At 43.0% G+C, this 24,796-nt stretch overlaps 1 protein-coding gene across 1 annotated transcript in view; it reads right to left on the bottom strand.

Moving 5' to 3' along the window:
• Window positions 1-24,796, bottom strand: part of SLC25A48 (solute carrier family 25 member 48) — a 72,880-nt gene that overhangs the window by 36,486 nt on the left and 11,598 nt on the right. The window contains exons 5-6 of the mRNA XM_064279702.1: window positions 22,475-22,546; window positions 8,198-8,456 (exon numbers count right to left, since the gene is read on the bottom strand). Of these exons, the coding sequence (XP_064135772.1) occupies window positions 8,198-8,456; window positions 22,475-22,546 (331 nt within the window). The remainder of the gene's footprint in view (window positions 1-8,197; window positions 8,457-22,474; window positions 22,547-24,796) is intronic.

The following is a 24,796-nucleotide window of genomic DNA, read 5'->3' as shown; positions in this document are numbered from 1 at the left end:
TTTAAGAAAGGGAAAACTATAAACAAACTAAGTGTTCACCAGCAGGAAATTTGTTAAATAATAAGTTTAATATTTTTTTAAAGTTTTCAATGTGCCAGGCTTTGTGCTTAGAACTTAATGTATCACACAAATGCAAGATGTTAACGAGAGTAACTGCAGGGGGAGAGGGGATATACGAGAACCCCTTGCACTTTCTGCACAATTTTCCTATAAACCAAAACTGCTGTAAAAAATAAAGCGTATGAAAAACAAATTACAAGAGAACAAAACACAAAGAGTGAATACAGTACAGCACCCCACTCCATCCTAGCCACGAAATAGCTACTATTGCTATGCCTGATTTCCAGATGAGTGAACAGAAGCTTGCTGGTGCGAGGTGAGTCATCGCAAGTTGCTCAGCTGTGGTGGACGTAAAACTGAAGCAGGTATTCTAACTCCAGAAACTGAATTCTCAACGACATGACATTGGCTGTCTCGATATGCATGTATGTGTGTGTGTGTGTGTGTGTGTATTTGATGGACCATTTCACATCTGTTTTAAATATTATACTTCTATTTTAAATAATTTTATGTGCCATTTTAATAATATGAACAATATTCCTTTTATAGCATTAAGTTAAAAACAGGATATTCATTTATCTATATAATGTGAATACAAGCTCTTAAAATCTTTAATCTATGTACATAGGGTGGAAAAAGGAAACCCACCGATGTGTTAACAGCAGCTGTGTTTGGGACGACAAGCATTTTCTCCCTCTACTTTCAATGTCCTATATCTTGTACATTTTAAAAACAATTTTTTTTCATGAAAACCCAATGTTTAAAAATCACAGATAGCAGGAGCCGTCATCAATTGCTGCTAAAATTTAAGTTGGTACAGCCACTGTGGAAAAGTTTGGTGGTTCCTCAAAAAACCGAACTAGCTTATGACCCAGCAATCCCACTCCAAAAAGACCTGAACGCAGCGATGCAAACAGGCATACCCATACCAGTGTTCACTGCAGCACTGTTCACAATAGCCAAAAGGTGGAAACAACTGAAATGTCCATCCGCATAGACATACAATGGACTAGTACTCATATATACATACAATGGACTAGTACTCATATATACATACAATGGACTAGTACTCATATATACATACAATGGACTAGTACTCATATATACATACAATGGACTAGTACTCATATATACATACAATGGACTAGTACTCATATATACATACAATGGACTAGTACTCATATATACATACAATGGACTAGTACTCATATATACATACAATGGACTAGTACTCATATATACATACAATGGACTAGTACTCATATATACATACAATGGACTAGTACTCATATATACATACAATGGACTAGTACTCATATATACATACAATGGACTAGTACTCATATATACATACAATGGACTAGTACTCATATATACATACAATGGACTAGTACTCATATATACATACAATGGACTAGTACTCATATATACATACAATGGACTAGTACTCATATATACATACAATGGACTAGTACTCATATATACATACAATGGACTAGTACTCATATATACATACAATGGACTAGTACTCATATATACATACAATGGACTAGTACTCATATATACATACAATGGACTAGTACTCATATATACATACAATGGACTAGTACTCATATATACATACAATGGACTAGTACTCATATATACATACAATGGACTAGTACTCATATATACATACAATGGACTAGTACTCATATATACATACAATGGACTAGTACTCATATATACATACAATGGACTAGTACTCATATATACATACAATGGACTAGTACTCATATATACATACAATGGACTAGTACTCATATATACATACAATGGACTAGTACTCATATATACATACAATGGACTAGTACTCATATATACATACAATGGACTAGTACTCATATATACATACAATGGACTAGTACTCATATATACATACAATGGACTAGTACTCATATATACATACAATGGACTAGTACTCATATATACATACAATGGACTAGTACTCATATATACATACAATGGACTAGTACTCATATATACATACAATGGACTAGTACTCATATATACATACAATGGACTAGTACTCATATATACATACAATGGACTAGTACTCATATATACATACAATGGACTAGTACTCATATATACATACAATGGACTAGTACTCATATATACATACAATGGACTAGTACTCAAACAGCAGGAGAAATGACGCCTTGATACACGCTTTTGCCAGTACAGTAAAACCTGTGAAAGCTGGAACCTGTGTAAGGCAGAAACCCATCAGAGAAAGAAAACTCAAATATTTTCCATTGAGTAGAGAGCAATAAAAAAAAGTGGTAAGACTGCACGTTGTCAAAGGCAGAAAACTTGTGAGACCTGGAAAAACAAGTTCCGGCTCTCCCAGGTTTCGCTGCACATACTCAGCCGTAAAGAGGAATGAAGTCTTGATGCAAGTCACAACATGGATGAACCGAGGGGACATGATGCTGAACAGATAAATCAGACACCAAAGGACAAATACCGTATGATATCACTTACATGAAATAAATAAATATACAGAAACCGTAGGTAATTAGTGATTACCAGGGGTGGGAGGGAGGGGAAAAACGGGGGCTTTTGCTTAAAATACGTTGAATGTATGTTAACGGCGATGGGTTAAACTGGAAAAAGACATCAAGAATGGTAGCGCAACTTGAAGAATGTACCCAATGTCACTGAAATGTACATGTAGAAATTTGTGAAACATTTTTTTGTACATATATCACTATAATAAAAACAAAACAAAACATCAGTCACAACTAATGCACAATTGTCATGAACTCACCGCTAGGACATTTTCAAGTAACTTAACCAGAGGAGCTGGGCTCTCACCTCAGCTCATCATATGCCTCAAAGCAGAGAAGCCGGAGGCCTCCAGCACCCTGCTTCTGAATGTGGGCGCAGTCCTTGCTGCCTTGGTTACAACCCAGGAAGTGTACTGGCAATTCTGTGGTAAAGCCACAAGCCGCAAGCAGTTCCACAGGCCCTGCCTGAGGCTGCCTTTTCAGGGCCTGGCCCAGAGCAGAGACCACAGTTTGCACTCAACCCCACCACGTTCTGTCTAGGCCACACAGCTTTGAGCTGCATACTGTTTTGTTTGTTTGTTTTTAATTGATTTACCTGACAATTTCCAATTGAAAGTTCTCACAGAAAAGTAGCTTTCTGCCTTTTCTTGAAAATCAGCAGCTCTGACCACATCAGGCCACAACGCAACAGGCAGCTGGAGCAGGGCTGCAGACACCTTCTTGGACAAGGCACAGATAGCTGCAGTCTCCACCACTCCCTCTTGCCTCTCAGACACCAAAGGTGACACGTTGCACGAATACTACAGCTTTTCTGATATCAGGATTATGCAGAAAGTGAAATATGTCCATGTTTCAGTCAAAAGAAGAAAAACAAAACAGGTTTGGAGAGCTGTGGGTTTCAAGAGCAGCAATGGGAAAGGGTACAATTTCTAGGTACCTCTGCTCCGTTGTGTTACCTCCCTGGTCTAAGTGAGCATTTGCGTTTTCTACCTCTGGTCTAGAGGGTTCCTGAGGAACAAGTAAAAGCCAAATCATGTTCCTCCTCATTTTCTGGAGAGCTCCCTGGCAGAAAGTATTGCCTGGTGACCCTTTGCCTGCCCTTCCCCACCCCTACCCCCACCCCCACCGCCCCTTCCCCAGTAGTTCATCCTGCCTGTAGTCACCAAAGACCTTCCCCCAAGCAGCTGGGGTGGGAGGTGAGAAGGGTGGACCATGCAGGGAGGGGCAACCCAAAGCCACAGATTTCAGACCTTGGAACCCAAGAGCCACATCCATTACTTGAACAACATTTTGGAGACTTGCTCCCAGAATACCCTCCTCCCCTGCTCCTTAAAAAACACCAAGAAGAAACCACTTCCATGCATGGTAATTTTGCGCAAAGGGCTAGGTGGTCCAACATTAACCAAAGTTGTCTCAGCCTCAACTTCTGCAAAATTCTGGGGCAGAAGCAAAATCAATGGGCTGTAAGTCACACTATCTGGGCCTGAGTCTCAGTCCACAGGGCACTAGGGTAGTGACCTCAGGCTCCCATTTAGGGTGTTAGGAAGATTAATACATGCATAGCTCTTAGCATAGTGCCTGGCATATAATAATGGCCAAATAAATACTGCTACTCAGCCCTCATTGTGTGACTGTTACTGGCTTGACCTCAATCACCAAAGCGTGTGGATCCTCCAGTCTAGGTTCCCACGCTTCTCCCTCACTCAGGTACACCGTCTTTGTCTTTGTTCCCATAGCTAAGCCTCTGGGACCAGGCGCTAATGACTTTGAGCTTTGCAGCACTGAGAAATATTTGCCTTTCACTAAGAACCTTCTCTGTGCTTTCCAAAGGCCAGTTCCCTGGTACACTGGGGAAGGACAGAGCAAACACATGTTCTTTTTCTCTTGCTGCCTCAAAGGGTTTATTGAAGAGAACCGGTTTTCTCCTGGCACCAAGGATGAGTTGACAACCTGCAATGGGCAGGTTCTAATACAGGAGTTGTTAGTTGCTCTTGAGTCGGTTCAACTCATGGTGATCTTATGTGTAACAGAACGAAACGTTGCCGAGACCTGTGTAATCTTCGTGATGGTTGGTACGTTTCAGTCAGTTGTTTCTGCTATCGTGTCAATACAATACAGGAGCAGGGTCAGGAAATCATGTCCCTCTTGAGACACTGTCAGTGTCTCCCATGGTGGTGAGGGGGTCGGGGAGCGGGGCAAGGAGGGCACACTAGTCCCCACGTTTCACTGTTCAGAGAGCTTATCAAAGAGGAAAGGTCTTAGAAGGATCCAGACTTCTCAGATGGGCACACGTGGAGAGTCCTAGCCAGGGTGGGCCATGCCGCAGGCATCACAGCCCAGGTAAGGCAGCCTGGGTGACCCTCAGTGCTCAGGGTCTGCTGCCCTGCTCCCCTCCAACTCTAGCCTGCCCCCAACTTTTCCTGACCCCAGCCTGCTGAGCACCTGTTCCACTGCCTCTCTGTCCCTCCATGTGCAGTGACCTAGCTCCTGTCTGTCCATCTGCTGGATGGAGCACTGGAAGAAGGGCAGGGCTGAGTCTTTACTCACCACTGTGGTCCCAGCACCTGGCCCTGTACCTGGCACGCAGTAGGTGCATAACTATATCTGCTGGATAAATGAACAGGGATAACCATCATGCCTGCCTCACACTGTCGTGGTGGCTATTAAAGAGATGACGCGTGAACAGCTCTTCGCTCAGTGTCTGGCACACAATGTGTACGAAACAGCAGTGACAGCTACTAAGTTGGCTGAAGATGCACATCTAGCTTTGGGGTCCTTCTTAGGTCTGGCTACTCCCCTGGCTGCCTCCCACCCTCCCTCCAGTCTTCAGAGGCTTCCAGCCTGGCCTTGGACCCACTATCGCTAAGGTCGTGGCCTGCCAAGTCAGTCACCTCTGAAGGGCAATGTGGGGGTGGGTAAGGAAGGGCAGCAGCCAAACACTGTCAAGAAAGCTCACCAATTAATTTGCCTCCAAATGTCCCAGACTCTCCAGGCTCTCCTTCCTGTATATGCAGGCTGGCGGAGTCCCCCTCCCCATCTCCACCCACCCACCCACATACACACACACACACACACCTTCCCCTATTTCCTCCCTGTTCAGGGGTGAGGCACCCAGGTTGTGAAGGAGGCAGAGTAGCCCAGAGGAATGGAGGAGCCTTATCACAGAGACTCTTCCAACCTTAGGACTGCAGAGCGTTTTTTGGGACCAGATTTCCTCTTCATCAGAGACTAAGACAAGATTCTCTGAAGTAGGCAGTCTACAGCAAAGAACTTAGCATAGGGGTTGGGACTCCTGGGTCTGAGCCTACGCATGAGGCCCTCCACTCCTCTATGTCTTTGCTTCTGGGGTAAAAGCAGATCAGCAAGTTTCAAACATTCCTTGAAGGTGTAAGGAGCCCTGGTGGTGCAACACTTAACTGCTTGGCTGCTAACTAAAAGGTTTGCAGTTTGAACTCATCCAGGGGCTCTGTGGGAGAAAGGCCTAGTGATCTGTTTCTGTAAAGATTAAAGCCTAGGACACCCTATCTGGCAGCTCTACTCTGTTACATGGGCTCGCTAGGAGTCGGAATCGACTCGACGGCACCCAGCGTCAACAACTCAAAGGTATGACACTTTGATCAAACTAACTTGTACCGAGATACTGCTACTCAATGTGTTAAGGAGGTGAAGGTGGGACACCTCCTGCCTGGCATCCCAGGTGGCCCCCAAGGGGGTGCACTTTGCAACCCTCTGGAGCAGCAGACAGTGTGTTGTCCTGCATCTCCCCAAGTGCAGGCAGTCTGGTGGCCTGGGCACTGAGTGCTCCAGCAGGCTTCATCCCCAACCTTGGAGCAGCCAGTCCCAGCCCCGTTTGCCCCAGGGAGCATCAGCTCGGAGGAAAAGCGACCAGAATCAGGCACCTAGAATGAGGCTGGGGTGCTGGGCTAGGATAGTCCTGGGTGAGCTTTCTGGATCTGGCTGTGGGCACAGTGAACCCCAGCCTCTGTGGGCACAGGGGTCACATGAAGCCATTCCAATGGGCCGCCAGGGAGAGGGGTCTTACTCACAAAGACCAAGAAGCAAGCATGAGACTGTCAGCCCCACTCAGATGTCTGAGGTGACAGGAAGGGACCCTAGAGACCCTGAATCCAGCCCTACCATTATATAGAAAAGGAAACCACAGCCCGGGAAGGGGCAGCATCTTGTCTGAGGCTACAGAGTGAAATTAATGGTACAGCTGAGATGAAACCTCAAGGAATTGAAAAAGGTCTTCTAAAACCCCGGTTCTTCCTTCCTCTAGCGCTGGCTACCTTTACTTCACACTGACAGTGCCCTCCTGTTCTTTCCATTCTCGTTTATCAAAATCACTCCCAGGAACAGCTGTAGAAAACCCTTTCCCAGACAGGAGAAAATGGGGACGTGGCTGGCTGATGGTGCAGAGCCCTGGTGGTCCAGTGGTTAAAAGCTCGGCTGCTAATCAAAAGGTTGGTAGTTTGAATTTGTCAGCCACACCTTGGTAACTCTATAGGGCAGTTCTACTCTGTCCTATAGGGTCACTATAGGGTCACTATAGGGTCACTATGAGTAGAAATTGACTCGTTGCCCTTGGGTTTGGGTTTTTTTTGGCTGATGGTACAGAGAGTAGCTCCGTTTCACACCAAGAAATGAAGCTCTAACTGGAGTATTGGGGAGGGTAGGAGAGGGGCGGCCCCCTTCCTGCCCCTGTGGCCAGTCCAGTGTGAGGCTTTAGAAAAAGACAGATATGGGTTTGAGTCCCCATGAAGCTTGCTCTGGGCTTCATGGGGATGAGACCTGTGCAGTCGCCTAGAGCCCCACGCTTGGTTTAAGGTTCTGGTGCCGTTGTTCTAAAATTTTTAATAATTTTTGAACAAATGGTCCTTGCATTTGCATTTTTCATTATATACCACAAATTATCTAGCTGGACCTGACTTTTCAGCATGAATTGTGTGTCCTTGAGTAAACAACTTAATTTCTGGGGGCCTCAGTTTTCTCACATGTAAAATGGAGATAGTAATGGTACCTGCCTCAAAGAATTATTATGAAGATTAATTAAGAGAACAGATGCAGAGCTCTTAGCAGGGTGTCTGGCACATAATAAACACTAACCAATGGTAGCTACTGTTGTCGTTGTTAGGTGCTGTCAAGTCAGTTCCAAATCACAGCTACCCTATGTACAACAGAACAAAACGCTGCCTGGTCCGGCGCCATCCTCACAGTCGTTGCTATGTTTGAGCCCATTCTTGCAGCCACTGTGTCAATCCATCTCATTGACAGCCTTCCTCTTTTTTGCTCACCCTCTGCTTTACCAAGCATGATGTCCTTCTCTAGGGACTGGTCCCTCCTGATGACATGTCAAAAGTAAGTGAGATGGCATCTCACCATCCTGGCTTCTAAGGAACTCAGTAGCTACTACTACAGACTAAATAATAATTAAAAAAAAATAATAATAATTACAGACTGTTAATGTGACAAAATAGATGCCTTGCTCAACAAAAAGGATGTTAACAACTGCATCCCGGATCAGGCAAACCAGGAGAGGGTCACAAGCCCCTAGACACCAGGCCCCTCCTCCCCTGGCCTCTTACCTTCTCGAAAGGGCTGTGTTTGCATCTGCAGACGGATCTTGATGAGGTCCACGGGCCCGCCCAGCCCAACGGAGACCACGCCGGCCACCATGCTGGCCAGGAGCAGGTCAGACAGGGTGTGGGAGGGGCTGGCCTCGAGCTCCCTGCAGCGGCGCTGGCTAAGGAACCTCTGTGTGTTACTGAAGACCCCAAACACCACCGAGTTGTAGACGGCGATGCTGGCGAGGGGGAAGGACATGCCCTTGAAGAAGCCAAACACCTGTGGGAAACCCAGTGGGAAGAAGTGTGAGGATCCAAGGCTGCTACAACGATGGGACAGTCCTTTGCCTGCAGGCCAGGAACGAGCTCCCCTGCTGCCCCTCACGTTCCTCCAGGGCACCCAGCCAAGACTCTGCTTTGAGGAGCCCATGGGCTGGAGGGGAGACACCCCATATATGGAAGCCAATGTGTCAGTGAGGAAACTAGGAGAGGATGTTGACACGCTAGGAAGACACAAGGAGTGGGGGCAGGGGGTAAGGAGCTTATTGCGGGTTGAGTTGTGTCCCCCCAAAAGATATGCTGAAATCCTAACTCTTTAGCTATGAATGTAAGTTTATCTGGAGGTAGGGTCTCTGCAGATGTAATCGAGTTAAGATGAGGTCATATTGGATGAGGGTAGGCCCTAAACCCAATAACTGGTATCCTCATAAGGAGAGATTCAGAATCACAGACACACAGAGGGAAGAAGGCCATTTGAAGATGGAGGCAGAGACCGAAGTGATGCAGCCTGAAGCCACAGAATGCTGACTTCTGCTAGGAGGAGACAAGGAAGAATCCTCCCCTGGAGCCTTCAGAGGGAGTGGGGCCCTGCCGACACCTTGATTTTGGACTTCTAACATCCAGAACTGTGAGAGAATAAATTTCTATTGTTGTAAGCCAACTGTTGTTGTTAGTTGCCATCAAGTTGATTCCCACTCATGGCAACCCCAGTGTGTCAGAGTAAAACTTCTTCATAGGGCTTTTAAGGCTGTGACCTTTCAGAAGCAGATTGCCAGGCCTGTTTTCCGAGGCACCTCTGGATGAATTCAAACCATTATCCGTTCAAGCGCTTAACCATTTGCACCACTCAGGGAATCCTTCATTAACCACCTAGTTTGTGGTAATTGGTTGCGGCAGCTCTAGGAATCTAGTCAGGGCTGCTCTAGATTAAGCAGCAGGGCGTTCCCACCTGAGGAGGAACCGGCTTCTGCATGGCATTCTGGCCCTTGCAGCGAGGTGCCCAGACAGTGTTTTAATCACGCCTGGAAACCTGACTTGCCACTACAGTGGCAAAGGGGTGCCCATGGAGGCCCTACTGGGACAGTCGGCAGGCCAAGTCCCTCACACCCCCTCCCCATTTGCCTCTCAAACAAAAGCCTTCTCCAGGCACCTGCCATGGGCCCTGCCCTGAGAAACAAAAATAGAGAGGACCTCTACCCTCACTGAGCTCACAGTCTGGAGACTGGGGTGTGGGGAGGCATACAAACTGACAGGTAATTACAATACAGTTGATACATCTGGTAAAGGGGTGGGGAGAGGGCACCACGGCCCCCAAAGGGCCACCTGGGCCAGCCTGCAAGTGGATGCCTCTGAGCTTGGGTGTCTCCTGACTAAAGTAGTTGGAGAGGGGAGCTTGGGCAGGTAAGCAGGAGGAGGCTTATGCACACACAGGACACTGGAGGCTGAGGTCAGGGTTCTTTCTATACTGCCTTCTCAGTGAACACCACAGGCATGCTGAAAACTGGAAAATTCCACAGGTTTTGGGGGAGTTCAGGACAGCATGAACGCTTTGGCCCCTGTGCCAGTCATTGTACATACTCCAGGCTGTACAAACTGCTAATTCTGACTGGCGTGGGGCGTTACCCTATTTGCCAGGGGCAGGACATCACACACACACACACCACACACACACACACACCCCACACACCACACACACACACACACACACGCTCCCTGCTTCAGGATCTTCCTCTACCACAAAGTCCTTTAGATAACGTGGGGCATGGCTTAGCCTTGAGCTGCTGTGTCTCAGAGAAGTGCCATAGTCCCCACAGAAACCCCACACCTGGGACGTGGCTGGCAGACACTGCTGGGGATGTGTGCCAAAAAAGAGATCAACGGCTGCCTTTCAGAGGACTGAGAATCACACAGGATTTCCCTGGAACACCAAGTCCTAAGTTCGCAGCACTCGCCTTTGTTTTTAAAGCAGCCGATCAGTAGAATTAAAACAACAAGCTGAAGCAAGACACATCCTAGGTACAAGCAGGAGGCTTCCACGCTCTGAGGCACTTCTTAGGATGGAGCCTGTAGCAACACGGCAAACAGTGGGGCCACATTTCCAGGGCTTGAGGAAGAGCCATCTGCCACAGGGCTGACACCTGGCCATTTATTAAAACAAGTAGATTATTTTATCTGAAAAAAAAAATTTTTTTGGCTTTAACAAACAGAAATTTATTTTTCTCACAATTTAGGAGGCTAGAAGTCTCAATTCAGGACACCTGGGAGAAGGGAAGTCTTTCTCTCTCTGTTGGCTCTAGGGGGAAGGTCCTTGTCTCTTTAGAGCTCCTGCTCCTGGGCAATCTTCTTGTGCCTTGGCATTTCTCTTCCTCTCTCTGCTTCTTTCACTTGCTTGTTTAAGCTCTTTTATACCGCGAAAGAGATTGACTCCAGATACACCCTACACTTTGAGTCAGAATCGACTGGACAGCGCTGGGTTTACTGGGTTACACCCTACATTAATCTGTCTCATTAACATAACAAAGACAACTCATTCCCAAATGAGATTATAACCACAGGTGTAGAGGTTAGAATTTACAACACATATTTTGGAAGGATGCAATACAGTCCATAACAATCTGGAAAAAATAATAACATTCAGAAATGTATGTCTGCTTTGTTATATTTATGCTGGCAATTTAGATTTATTTTCTGAAAGAAGAACATGGTCTCATTAACGACGCAAAACAAAAGAAAGTGTAGAAAGACTTTTTTTTTTTTTTAATTATTGAATTATCTAATCTGTTCATTTTCAGTCATTAAAGTGTTTCGGTAACTACCAGATATAAGGTTCCTTTGGTGCCCGGTAAACCCAGAGCTACCTTGCGGATATGATTAGCTACTGTAACACTGCATTGGCTTTGCATATACTTCCAAGGTAGTTTTCTTTTTCAATGGTCGATTTCCAGATAACTGAGGAAAATTTAGAATTTTTGCAACTTGGCACAGTATTTTAAGGTTAGTACCGTGCAGTACAACCATATTCTTTCACAAAATGTCCTTTGAAACTTCTGTCAGAGAGAGAATCCTTTGCTGGATAGATTCTGGTCCAAGCCAGTATGATGAGTTATGTATTTACATTCATGAGCTCAAATAATATGCAAAGAGTGTCTAGAGACCTGGAACAAATCCATGCAGGAAAAACCACAAAGGAGTGTATTTATATGTTTAAAATTAGTGTATTTATATGTTTAAAATTAGAAAGTTAAATACTTCATTGAGTTGATCGACTCATTCATTTGTTTTAGGGTTTCTTGGCATTTTAGGGCCTTGGGTATCTTCATTTAGACAGTTAATATCCTACTTGCTATTTGCTTCCTGTGTAATCTTGAGCAAGTCACTTAACCTGTCTGAAAAGGGAGGTAGTGCTACATTTAGTTTGATGATACAGTAAGTATAATATGCTTAACATACACAGTAAGTCTTTAATAAATATTAACCATTATTTGTTGTACTAAAGCTTAAAAGGAAATCTATATCCATTTCAGATCATTAAAATATCTCCCATAATTATCTTTCATGAAGCATACCTTTTATTTATATGAAACAAAAATAATTGAGGAAGACAATTCCATGAAAATAGAGGTGAAAAGAGTTGTTTGCATTGACTATTTAATTTCATTTAAGTAATTGTTTTGGGTTCTGCTCATCTCTGTGGCCACAGACCAGGTCAGAAGTAGATTTAGCCAAGTACATGGTTATCTCCATTCTAGTGCTCAGAACGCAATAATGGATGAGATTTCACATTCATTTATGATCACACATTCAAGTCCGAAGGCCTATGTTTTTAAATAAGAACTTGGCATTCAGATATCCTACTGGCAATAATCACTATAATGTAATAAATCATCTGAACCCTACCGACCGCGTTGGAAACGCATCCCGAAGCCACTGGCGGCAGAATGATAGCATGTGATTATGAAACAGCAGCAGCCCCCACATCTGCTTTCCCACTCTTTGGGGATTTAACGAAATGTTTGTGATGTTTCTACCAAAAAAAAAAAAAAAAAGGCTAATTGTTAAGCTATTATTACAGTGTAATATAGTTGGTAATTTCATGATGATGAATACTATGATTACATAGCGGTAGTTTCGGTCTAGACGTATAATGATGGTGTGTATTTCTTATAAACTCTTGTAAATGAGAGTAGAAGAAAGGGAAGAAGGGGGACTTTAGGTTTTGTAAGCAACGTGGGCAAAGTAATACATAACCGGCACCTTAGATTGTATAAAATAGAGCCTGAGATGATTATTTTAGTTGCAGAAAAATGAGAGATACACTGACTTCCCAGAAGGAGCTGCAGAGCCCATGTTTTTGTCTATTTCTTTGTACTTTCAGTAAACACTCATGGTCCGACTCATTTCATATTCCACGTTAATTAAATAGAAACAAAACTATATACAATGCTTTACTCTATTTTCCTACTGGATAAAATTTCAAAATAATTCCCTTTCCGTGCAAAGGGAATCTTAGTGTTTGTTTCAAAGAGGGCATTGCATTCTCTATTATTTTGACTTTCATAACAACGCCAGAGTTGGTGGACCACAGTAATTTTCTAAAATTGTGGTAAATATATATATGTAACAAAACATTTGTCGTGTCAACATTCTTTGCATGTGCAATTCATTGACTTTGATTGTGTTCATCATGTTACGCAAGCGTCACCATTATCCATTGCCAGATTTTCCATCGCCTTTAACAAAAGCTCAGTGTACCCTAAGCAATGAGGTCTCTTTCCGCTCCCTCCTGCACACCTTATGTAACCACTAACAGGCTTAAAAAAATAGGCTTAGGTCTGTATATATTTGCTTATACTACGTATTTTATATAAGTGGAATCATAAAATGTTTGTCTTTGTAACTGACTAATTTCACTTGGCGTAATGTTTTCAAGGTTTATGCGTGTTGTAGCATGCATCAGGACTTCATTTCTCTTTATGGCTGAGTAATAGTCTGTTGTATAGTCTATACCACATTTTGTTCATCCACTCATCTGTTGATGGACACTTGGGTTGTTTCCACCTTTCAGCTATTGTGTATAGTGTTCCAATGAACATTGGTGTACAAATATTTGAGCCCTCACTTGCAATTCCTTGGAATATATACATAAATCTGAAATCGCTGGGTTGCTATGAGTCGAAATTGACTCAATGGCCATGGGTACGGTAGTTCTGGAGCCCTGGTGGCGCAGTTGTTAAGCATTTGATTGCTAAACAAAAAGCTGGCAGTTCGGATCCACCAGCTGCTCCTTGGAAACCATATGGGGCAGTTATACTCTGTCTTATGGGATCGCTATGAGTCAGAATTGACTCAACAGCAATGGGTTTGGTATTTTTTTTATACTAGTTCTAGATTTAACTTTTTGAGGACCCGTCAAACTGTTATTCACAGCAGCTATACCATTTTACATATTCCTACCAGCAATGTATGAGTGTTTCAATTTCCAAATCCTCACCAATACTTCTTATTTTCCTTTTTAAAATTATTATTATAGGCATCTTATGGGCATGAAGTAGTATTTCCTTGTAGCTTTGGTTTGCATTTCACTAATGACTAATGAGGTTGAGCATATTTCCCTGTTGAATGTTGGATTTTTTTTTTTATTTTTATTGTGCTTTAAGTGAAAGTTTACAAATCAAGTCATTCTCTCACACAAAAACTTATATACACCTTGCTACATACTCCCAATTGCTCTCTCCCTAATGAGATACCCCGATCCCTCCCTCCACTCTCTCTTTTCGTGTCCATTTCACCAGCTTCTAATCCCCTCTACCCTCTCATCTCCCCTCCAGGTAGGAGATGCCAACATAGTCTCAAGTGTCCACCTGATCCAAGAAGCTCACTCCTCACCAGCATCCCTCTCCAACCCATTGTCCAGTCCAATCCATGTCTGAAGAGTTGCCTTTGGGAATGGTACCTGTCCTGGGCCAACAGAAGGTCTGGGCACCATAACCACCGGGGTACTTCCAATCTCAGCCAGATCATTAAGTCTGGTCTTTTTATGAGAATTTGGAGTCTGCATCCCACTGCTCTCCTGCTCCCTCAGGGGTTCTCTGTTGTGTTCCCTATCAGGGCAGTCATTAGTTGCAGCAGGGCACCGTCTAGCTCTTCTGGTCTCAGGCTGATGTTATCTCTGTTTTATGCGGCTCTTTCTGTGTCTGGGTTTTCTGTCTCTTGGGTTCGTAATTACATTGTGTCCTTGGTGTTCTTCATTCTCCTTTGATCCAGGTGGGTTGAGACCAATTGATGCATCTCAGATGGCCTCTTGCTAGCGTTTAAGACTCCAGACGCCTCTCTCCAAGGTGGGATGCAGAATGTTTTCTTAATAGATTTTATGATGCCAATTGACTTAGATGTCCCCTGAAACCATGGTCCCCAAATTCCTGCTCCTGCTACGCTGGCCTTCGAAGCATTCAGTTTATTAAGGAAACTTCTTTGCTTTTGGTTTAGTCCAGTTGTGCTGACCTCTCTTGTATTGTGTGTTGTCTTTCCCATCACCTAAAGTAGTTCTTATGTAATATCTAATTAGTGAATACCCCTCTCCCGCCCTCCCCTCTCTTGTAACCATGAAAGAATATTTTCTTCTGTTTATTCCTTGAGTTCTTATGATAGTGGTCTTATACAATATTTGTCCTTTTGCAACTGACTAATTTCACTCAGCATAATGCCTTCCAGGTTCCTCCATGTTATGAAATGTTTCACAGATTCATCACTGCTCTTTATCGATGCATAGTATTCCATTGTGTGAATATACCATAATTTATTTATCCATTCATCCATTGATGGGCACCTTGGTTGCTTCCATCTTTTTGCTATTGTAAACAGTGCTGCAATGAACATGGGTGTGCATACATCTGTTCATGTAAAGGCTCTTATTTCTCTAGGATATATTCCAAGGAATGGGATTGCTGGGTCGTATGGTAGTTCTATTTGTAGCTTTTTAAGGAAGCGCCAAATCAATGTCCAAAGTGGTTGTACCATTTTACATTCCCATCAGCAGTGTATAAGTGTTCCAATCTCTCCACAGCCTCTCCAACATTTATTGTTTTGTGTTTTTTGGATTAACGCTAAACTAGTTGGAGTGAGATGAAACCTCATTGTAGTTTTGATTTGCATTTCTCTAAAGGCTAAGGATCATGAGCATTTCCTCATGAATCTGTTAACTACCTGAATGTATTCTGTAGTGAAGTGTCTGTCCATATCTTTTGCCCATTTTTTAATTGGATCACTTGTCTTTTTGCAGTATCATGTAGATTTTAAAGATCAGGTGCTGATTGGAAGTGTCATAGCTAAAAAGTTTTCCTAGTCTGTAGGTAATCTTTTTACTCTTTCAGTGAAATCTTTGGATAAGCTTAGGTGTTTGATTTTTAGGAGCTCCCAGTTGTCTAGTTTTTCTTCTGCATTGGTAGTAATGTTTCGTATACTGTTTATGCCCTGTATTAGGGTTCTTAACATTGTCCCTATTTTTTCTTCCATGATCTTCATTGTTTTAGATTTTATACTTAGGTCTTTGATCCATTTCGAGCTTCTTTTTGTGCATGGACTGAGGTATGGGTCTTGTTTCATTTTTTTGCAAATCGATATCCAGTTATGCCAGCAGTATTTGTTAAAAAGACTATCTTTTCCCAATATAACTGTTTTGGGGCCTTTGTCAAATATCAACTGCTCACATGTGGATGGATTTATGTCTGGGTTCTCAATTCTGTTCCATTGGTCTCTGTATCTGTTGTTGTACCAGTACCAGGCTATTCTGACTACTGTGGTGGTATAATAGGTTCTGAAATCAGATAGAATGAGGCCTCCCACTTTGTTCTTCTTTTTCAGTAAGCTTTACTTATCGGGGGCCTCTTTCCCTTCCATATGAAGTTGGTGATTTGTTTCTCCATCTCATTAAAGGATGTCCTTGGGATTTGGATCAGAATTGCATTAAATGTGTAGATCACTTTTGGTAGAATAGCCATTTTTATAATGTTAAGTCTTCCTATCCATGAACAAGGTATGTTTTTCCACTTATGTAGGTCTCTTTTGGTTTCTTGCAGAAGTGTTTTCTAGTTTTCTTTGTATAAGTCTTTTACATCTCTGGTAAGATTTATTCCTAAGTATTTTATCTTCTTGGGGCTACCGTAAATGATATTGATTTGGTGATTTCCTCTTCCATGTTCTTTTTGTTGGTGTAGAGGAATCCAACTGATTTTTGTATGTTTATCTTGTATCCCGATACTCTGCTGAACTCTTCTATTAGTTTCAGTAGTTTTCTCGAGGATTCCTTAGGGTTTTCTGTGTATAAGATCATGTCATCTGCAAATAGAGATAATTTCATTTCTTCCTTACCAGTCTGGATGCCCTTTATTTCTTTATCTAGCCTAATTGCATTGGCTAGGACCTCCAGCACCATGTTGAACAGGAGCAGTGACAAAGGGCATCCTTGTCCAGTTCCCAATCTCAAGGGGAATGCTTTCAGACTCTCTCCATTTAGGATGATGTTGCCTGTTGGCTTTGTATAAATGCCCTTTATTATGCTGAGGAATTTTCCTTCTATTCCTATTTTGCTGAGAGGTTTTTATCATGAATGGGTGTTGAACTTTGTCAAATGCCTTTCCTGCACCAATTGATAAAATCATATAAATTCTTGTCTTTTGTTTTAGTTCTGTGGTGGATTACATTAATTGTTTTTCTAATGTTGAACCATCCCTGCATACCTGGTATGAATCCCACTTGGTCATGTAGATTTTTTTTGCTATGTTGTTGAATTCTATTGGCTAGAATTTTGTTGAGGATTTTTGCATCTACCTTCATGAGGGATATAGGTCTGTAATTTTCTTTTTACTTTTCAATCTCTTCTTTTGTTATGGGTCAATTTAGTTGTTCTACCTCTGTTTGTTTTAGTTTAGGTAGGTAGTGTGTTTCTAGGAATTCATCCATTTCTTCTAGGTTTTCAAATTTGTTAGAGAACAATTTTTCGTAGTAATCCAATATGATTCTTTTATTTTCAGTTGGATCTGTTGTAGTATCGCCCATCTCATTTCTTATTTGGGTTATTTGCTTCCTCTCCTGTTTTTCTTTTGTCAGTTTGGCCAATGTTTATCAATTTTGTTGATTTTTTGAAAGAACCAGCTTTTGGTCTGTTAACTCTTTCAGGTGTCTTTCTGTTTTCTATTTAGTTCTGCTCTAATTTTTATTATTTGTTTTCTTCCTGTGCCTGAGGGGTTCTTTTGTTGCTCTCTTTCTGTTTGTTCAGGTTGTAGGGATAATTCTTTGATTTTGGCCCTTTGTTTTTTTGGATGTGTGCATTTATTGATATAAATTGACCTCTGGGCACTGCTTTCGCTGTGTCCCAAAGGTTCTGATAGGAAGTATTTTCATTCTCATTGGATTCTATGAATTTCTTTATTCCACCCTTAACGTCTTCTATAATCCAGTCTTTTTTGAGCAGGATATTGTTCAGTTTTCAAGTGTTTGATTTCTTTTCCCCGCTTTTTCTGTTATTGATTTCCATTTTTAAGGTCTTATGGTCAGAGAAGATGCTTGTAATATTTCAGTGTTTTGGATTCTGCTAAGGCTTGCTTTATGACCTAATATGTGGTCTATTCTAGAGACTGTTCCATTTGTACTAGAAAAGAAAGTATGCTTGGTTGCTGTTGGGTGGAGTGTTCTGTATATGCCTATGAGGTCAAGTTGGTTGATTGTGGCATTTAGATCTTCCGTGTCTTTATTGAGCTTCTTTCTGGATGTCCTGTCCTTCACCAAAAGTGGTGTGTTGAAGTCTCCTACTATTATTGTGGAGCTGTCTATCTCACTTTTCAGTGCTGATAGAGTTTGTCTTATGTATCTTGAAGCACTGTCATTGGGAGCATAAATATTTAATATGGTTATATCTTCTTGGTATATTGTCCCTTTAATCATTGTGTAGTGTCCTTCCTTATCCTTTATGATGGATTTAACTTTAAAGTCTGTTTTCTCAGAAATTAATATGGGCACTTTTGCTCTTTCTTGATTGTTGTTTGCTTGCTATATTGTTTTCCATCCTTTGATTTTTAGTTTGTTTGTGTCGCTAAGTCCAAGGTGTGTCTCTTGTAGGCTGCATATAGACGGATAGTGTTTTCTAATCCATTCTTCCACTCTCTGTCTCTTTATTGGTGTATTTACTCCATTTACGTTCAGGGTAATTATGGATAGGTATGAATTTAGTGCTATCATTTTGATGTCTTTTTTTGTGTGTTGACAGTTTCTTTTTCCCACTTGACTTTTTGTGCTGAGTAGATTATATATTGTCCTTTCCTCATATTCGTTGTTGTTGATTTTCTTTCTGCTGAGTCTCTATTTTTTTCTTGTATTTTATTTTGATGAGTAGGATAGTTTGTCTCCTTTGTGGTTACCTTATTAATACCCCTATTTTTCTAAATTTCAAACTAATTTTTATTTCTTTGTATTGCCGTATCTTCCTCTCCATATGGAAGATCTATGATTACATTTATTAGTCCCTCTTTATTATTTTAATGTTGTCTTCTTTTATATAATAACATTGCTGTTACCCTGTTTTGAGCTTTTTTTTTTTTTTTTTTTTTTTTTAACCTTGCTTTGTTTTTTTTATTTCCCTGTCTGGGGTGATTTCTGATTGCCCTTCCCAGTGTTCTAGTCTTGGGTTCATACCTGATATTATTGATTTTCTAACCAAAGAATTCCCTTTAGTATTTCTTGTAGTTTTGGTTTGGTTTTTACGAATTCCCTAAACTTCTGTTTACCTGGAAATGTTCTAATTTCACCTTTATATTTAAGAGACAGTTTTGCTGGATATATGATTCTTGGCTGGCAATTTTTTTCTTTCCATTTTTTAAATAAGTCATCTCATCACCTTCTTGCCTGCATGGTTTCTGCCGAGTAGTCTGAGCTTATTCTTATTGGCTCTCCTTTGTAGGTGACTTTGCATTTATCCCTAGCTGCTCTTAAAATTCTCTCTTTATCTTTGGTTTTGGCAAGTTTGATTATAATATGTCTTGGTGAGTTTCTTTTAACATCTACCTTATGTGGAATTTGATGAGCATCTTGGATAGATATCTTCTCATCTTTCACAATATCAGGAAAGTTTTCTGCCAACAAATCTTCAACAATTCTGTCTGTATTTTCTGTTATCCCTCCCTGTTCTGGTACTCCAATCACTCGTAGGCTGTTTCTCTTGATAAAGTCCCACATGATTCTTAAGGTTTCTTGTTCACAGTGTGACCCCCTGCTGCAATCAGATACCGGTACATACACCAATCACCTCTGCCCCTCTAAGACTGTAGGACAGAGCCTGTACCACACACTTGATGATCAGCTACCTGGACACCTGAGCTGAATTCATACAAGAAAATTGATGGACTCCCAGACGGATATACCTGATAACAGCTCTAGCCATCTGGGGACAAGACGTCAGAGCTCCAAAGGTGAAAATAATCAAGCTAGCTCACTCAAGGAACCCATTTGGGCATATCAAAACAAATTCTTTTATCTGATTTTTCTTCAAATATATTAGTGCCAAGTGATTTATCTTCAAATTCAGAAATTCTGGCTTCTACTTGCTCAGTTGTCTACTTCTGTAAATTTATTGTTAATCTTCTGAATTTCTTTTTTTTATCTGTCTACAGATTTTTCCAGCTTATTAAATTTTTCATTATGTTCCTGAATTACCTTTCTTATTTCTTCAGTTGCTTTATCTGCATGTTCTTTGGCTTGTTCTGCATATTGCCTCATTTCCTTCCTGATGTCTTGAAGGGTTCTGTATATTAATCTTTTGTATTCTGCCTCTGGTAATTCCAGGAATGCACTTTCATCTAGAAGATCCCTGGATTCTTTGTTTTGAGAGCTTGTTGAAGTGATCATGGTCTGTTTCTTTACGTGACTTGATATTGACTGTTGTCTCCAAGCCATCTATAAGTTATTGTATTAGTTTATGCTTGCTTACTGTGTCATAGCTTCTTGCTTTGCTTTGTTTTGATATGCCCAAATGGGTTCCTTAAGTGAGCTAGCTTGATTATTTTCACCTTTGGAGCTCTGACGTCTTGTCCCCAGATGGCTAGAGCTGTTATCAGGTATATCCGTCTGGGAGTCCATCAGTTTTCTTGTATGAATTCAGCTCAGGTGTCCAGGTAGCTGATCATCAAGTGTGTGGTACAGGCTCTGTCCTACAGTCTTAGAGGGGCAGAGGTGATTGGTGTATGTACCGGTATCTGATTGCAGCAGGGGGTCACACTGTGAACAAGGCAGGGGGCTGAGAACTGACCCCCTGGGTGTCCCTACAGGGTGCAGGTGGGTCGGTTCTGCAGACAGACCATGGGCACCCAATGTTTTTGGTTGTAAGGACTGGGAGGTACCAATTATCCTTGGACCTCTGTCGTGGGTGGCTGGTGACCTGAGTGGAACTACCAGTCCTTAGGACCCTGGTGTGGGAAGGTGAGGACCCTGTTTAATAAGCAAAGCAATGTCAAACATCAAACACCCACCTCTCCACCTCACAGCTGAAATGGTTGGAGTCTACCAACAAGGGCCTATTCTCTGAAATAGGCCCACACAGGTCCATGCAGAAGGGAAAGATGCTTAAGGTCCATGGATGGTTTATGCCTGGACAGGAGCCGCTTCTGTCCTGAGCTCCCCTGGTTAGTGGAGCTGGCAAATTATCTTTTCCCCCAGTTGCAAATTTTTTCCTTCTCCAAGGCCGGGACGATGGCTCTAGGTGCTTATCTCAGGCCCAGGGAATTCAGCTGCTGAAGCTGGCTTGAGGGGTGGGGAGGCACGGTAAAATACATGGAAGTACTTAGGTTTTGCCGAGAGCGCCGTTCTTCTCTGGTTCTGGAGCTGTGAGTAGGCCATGTGGCTGGCTGCTTCTCCCTGAGGAAACTGCTGCCAAATGCAAATACCAGCCAGCCACTGCTCCTGGGAATGGTCCCTGAGGGCTCCCCTCAATTCAGGTCCGGTAACTCCTCTCCTGTTCTGAACCGTCTCTTCCTCCCACTGCCCCTCTGTTTTCTAAGCTTGACTTTGATGCTCAGTGCTCCTAGCTTGTCATAAATATACTCGTTTCACTTGTTTTATTGGGTCTTTGTTGTAAAGAGGGCTCGAGGGAAGCATCCGACTGTTCCACCATCTTGGCTCTGCCTCCATTTTATCCAATATTTTAACAATTATTTTAAATTCCCAAAAGAGGAGCCTTAAGAAGTCTTCCTGAAGCACACTCTAATTCTCAAGAAAGGGACCTGGTACATCTTCTGCAAAATAGACCCATAACCTGTTGCCGTCAAACAGATTCTGACTTATGGAGACCCCATGTGTGTCAGAGTAGAACTGTGTTCAATAGGGTTTTCAAGGTCTGATTTTTTTGAAAGTAGATCATCAGGTCTTTATTCCAAGTTGCCTCTGGGTGAACTCGAACCTCCAGCCTTTTGGTTAGCAGACAAGCACGTTAACTGTTTGTACCCCCATCCCCCAGGGACTCCTGCAAAATAGTATTCTGTTTTTTGTTTTTTTCCCCTTTGAGCAGAGGAGCCTTGGGTCCCCTGGTCACCTGTAGAGCAAGCCAACTGTCCAGGTGGCAACTAGGATGGGAAGTGCTGGCTTCAGCCAGCCTGACCACCCAGATAAAGGGAAGCCTGTGAGCTCACAGTTTACTAGCCACTCATTCAGTTTTGAAAAACTGACAGGTCGCCCTGTTTTTGCAGGAATTTTCCACACTGTGGTTCTAAATTCCTCAGAACTTCCCAGAAAGTTTACATAAAACCATTTTTCCCCTAATACTGTTGCACTAGGTGACAGGGATAAGTTCAGGTAATGTGTAATATTGGAAGTGTGGTGTGCAGTGAGCAGGGAAACAAAAGCCGAGTATGGTAGGGGAAGAGCAGACCTCTGGCTGACATGATAGTGTGAAGGCTCTGGCCCCGGCGCAGGCCTGGACTTGGCCGTCTGTGGGGTGCCTTGGCGGCTGGCACTCATACCTGCCCAGGGGGCACTTACACTCTCCCTCCTGTACACCATGCGGATGCAGCTGAGTGTGTTCCCATAGCCCACGCCGGCCTGCAGGCGAGTCTGCGGAGAGAGGCAAGAGCAATGAGGGGAAGCCAAGACCATTCACACCCCCACTGCCCAAGAAGACGCTGAGCTCCGAGGGTCATTCAGGTGCTGAGGGCCAGAGGGGACGGCCCTGTGAAGATCACATGGCCAGTAAGGAGGCAGGTTTCCATCCTGGCCACAATCCCTTCTGTCCTCCACATACACAGCCTCCCTCTAATGACCCAGCCACACTTTGCTGGATATGACCGAAGCCCTTCTTGTCTGAGAGAAGAACAAACAACTTGTGCAAAAATAGTGGTTATTTGGGGATGTGGGATTCTCTCAAGTACAAGAAGCTAAATCACAACACGAACAAGGGCAACTATTGGCTCTGCCCTTTCCATTGTCCATAACTCCACCCTCCAGATGTCCTCAGGAGCCACCTTTTCTTCTCACCTCCACCACTACCACCTCGGTCCTGGACACCATCATCTCTTACCTGGTCTCCTCACTCCCTTCACATTGTGCCTACATAACAGTCAGCGTGATCTTTCCCAGATATGCAATCAACTCATTTCAGTTCAAAGCCCTCCAGTGGCCTCGTATTTGACTTAGAATATGACCTACACTCTTTGTTGGAGTCCAGAGGTCCAGCCTGCTTCTCACTCCCCCATGCCATTCCCTTCTCTCACCCTATGTGCCTGACACATGGCACATTCCCAGGCCCTGGAACACCAATTCTTTCCTGCCTCCAGATCTGTGCACGTGCTGTTCCTCACCCTGGAGGGCTCTTCCTCCAGCTCCAGATCATCTTTTGGGTCTGGGCTTAAATGCTGCAATTGGGTTGTTTGTTCATCTGTTAACTTAAGGTGTTTGTGGGGCTGCACCAATCGGGCAGGGCAATCTGTCTATGTCTCTCCAATCCCCAGAGCCTCACACAGCCCCTGGCACAGTGGCCCCTTTGGAACTGGCTGAATGAGGGCTGGATGGGGAGAGGGTAGAAGTCTCTAATGAAGGCTGGCTTTGGTGACAAGGGATAGCAGTTGACAGGCACAGAGGGTCTGAGTAATTCCACAAAACTGCCTAGAACATCCCCCTGGCCTGATTTCAGGGCTTCCACTTCCTTTTAAGATGTGCAGCCCATCAACATCACGAGTCATTAAAAAAATGCAAGTCAGAGCCAAAACGAAATACCGCTTCATATTGTCTAGGATTTCTATTTTAAAAAAAGGAAAATAACAGGGTAGGAGAGAATTTGGAGAAATTGGAACCCTCATGTACTGCTGGTGAGAAGGTAAAATGGTTCAGCATCTGTGGAAAACAGTTCAGCAGTTCCTCAAAAAGTTAAGCAAAAATTACCATGTTGTTGTTTTACATGCTTTCAAGTCAATTCCAACTCTTAGTGATTCTACAGGAAAGAATAGAGCTGCCCGATAGGGTTTCCTGGGCTGAAACCTTTACAGCAGCAGATTATCAGGCCTTTTCCTCTGCAGAGCTGCTGGCGGGTTCAAATCACTGACCCTTTATTTAGCAGCTGAGTGCTTAACCATTGTGCCAGCTGGGCTCCTTAAAAATTACCGTAGGACCTAGCAATCCCATTCCTAGGTTATATACCCAAAAGAACTGAAAGCGGGGACTCAGACACATGCACACAAATGTTCATTGCAGCACTACTCCCAATAGTCAAAAGGTGGAAACAACCCAAGTGTCCATCAACAGATGAATGGATAAACAAAATGTGGTATATACATCTAATGGAATATTAGTTAGCTGTAAAAAAAGTTAGGTTGTGACACATGCTAAGGCATGGATGAACATTATACCGAGTGAAAGAAGTCTGACACAAAAGGACAAATACTGTGCTGTTAGGTGCCGTCGAGTCAGTTCCGACTCATAGCGACCCCAGGCAAAACACGACGAAACACTGCCCAGTCCTGCACCATCCTCACAACTATTGCTATGCTTGAGCCTATTGTTGCAGCTGCTGTGTCAATCCATCTCATTGAGGGTCTTCCTCTTTTTCGATGACCCTCTACTATGTCCTTCTGCAGGGACTGATCCCTCCTGACAACATGTCCAAAGTATGTGAGACATTGTCACGCCATCCTTGCTTCTAAGGAGCGTTCCAAGACAGGATTGTTTGTTCTTTTGGCAGTCCATGGTATATTCAATATTCTTCGCCAATACCACAACTCAAAGGAGTCAATTCTTCTGTGGTCTTCCTTATTCATTGTCCAGCTTTCATATGCATATGAGGCGATTGAAAACACCTTAGTCTTCAAGGTA

This window comes from Loxodonta africana, chromosome 2 (assembly GCF_030014295.1).
Source record: "Loxodonta africana isolate mLoxAfr1 chromosome 2, mLoxAfr1.hap2, whole genome shotgun sequence".
In the NCBI taxonomy this organism is placed as follows: domain Eukaryota; kingdom Metazoa; phylum Chordata; class Mammalia; order Proboscidea; family Elephantidae; genus Loxodonta; species Loxodonta africana.
The sequence above is the reverse complement of the archived record's forward strand: the minus strand, read 5'-3'. Positions and strand labels throughout refer to the sequence as shown.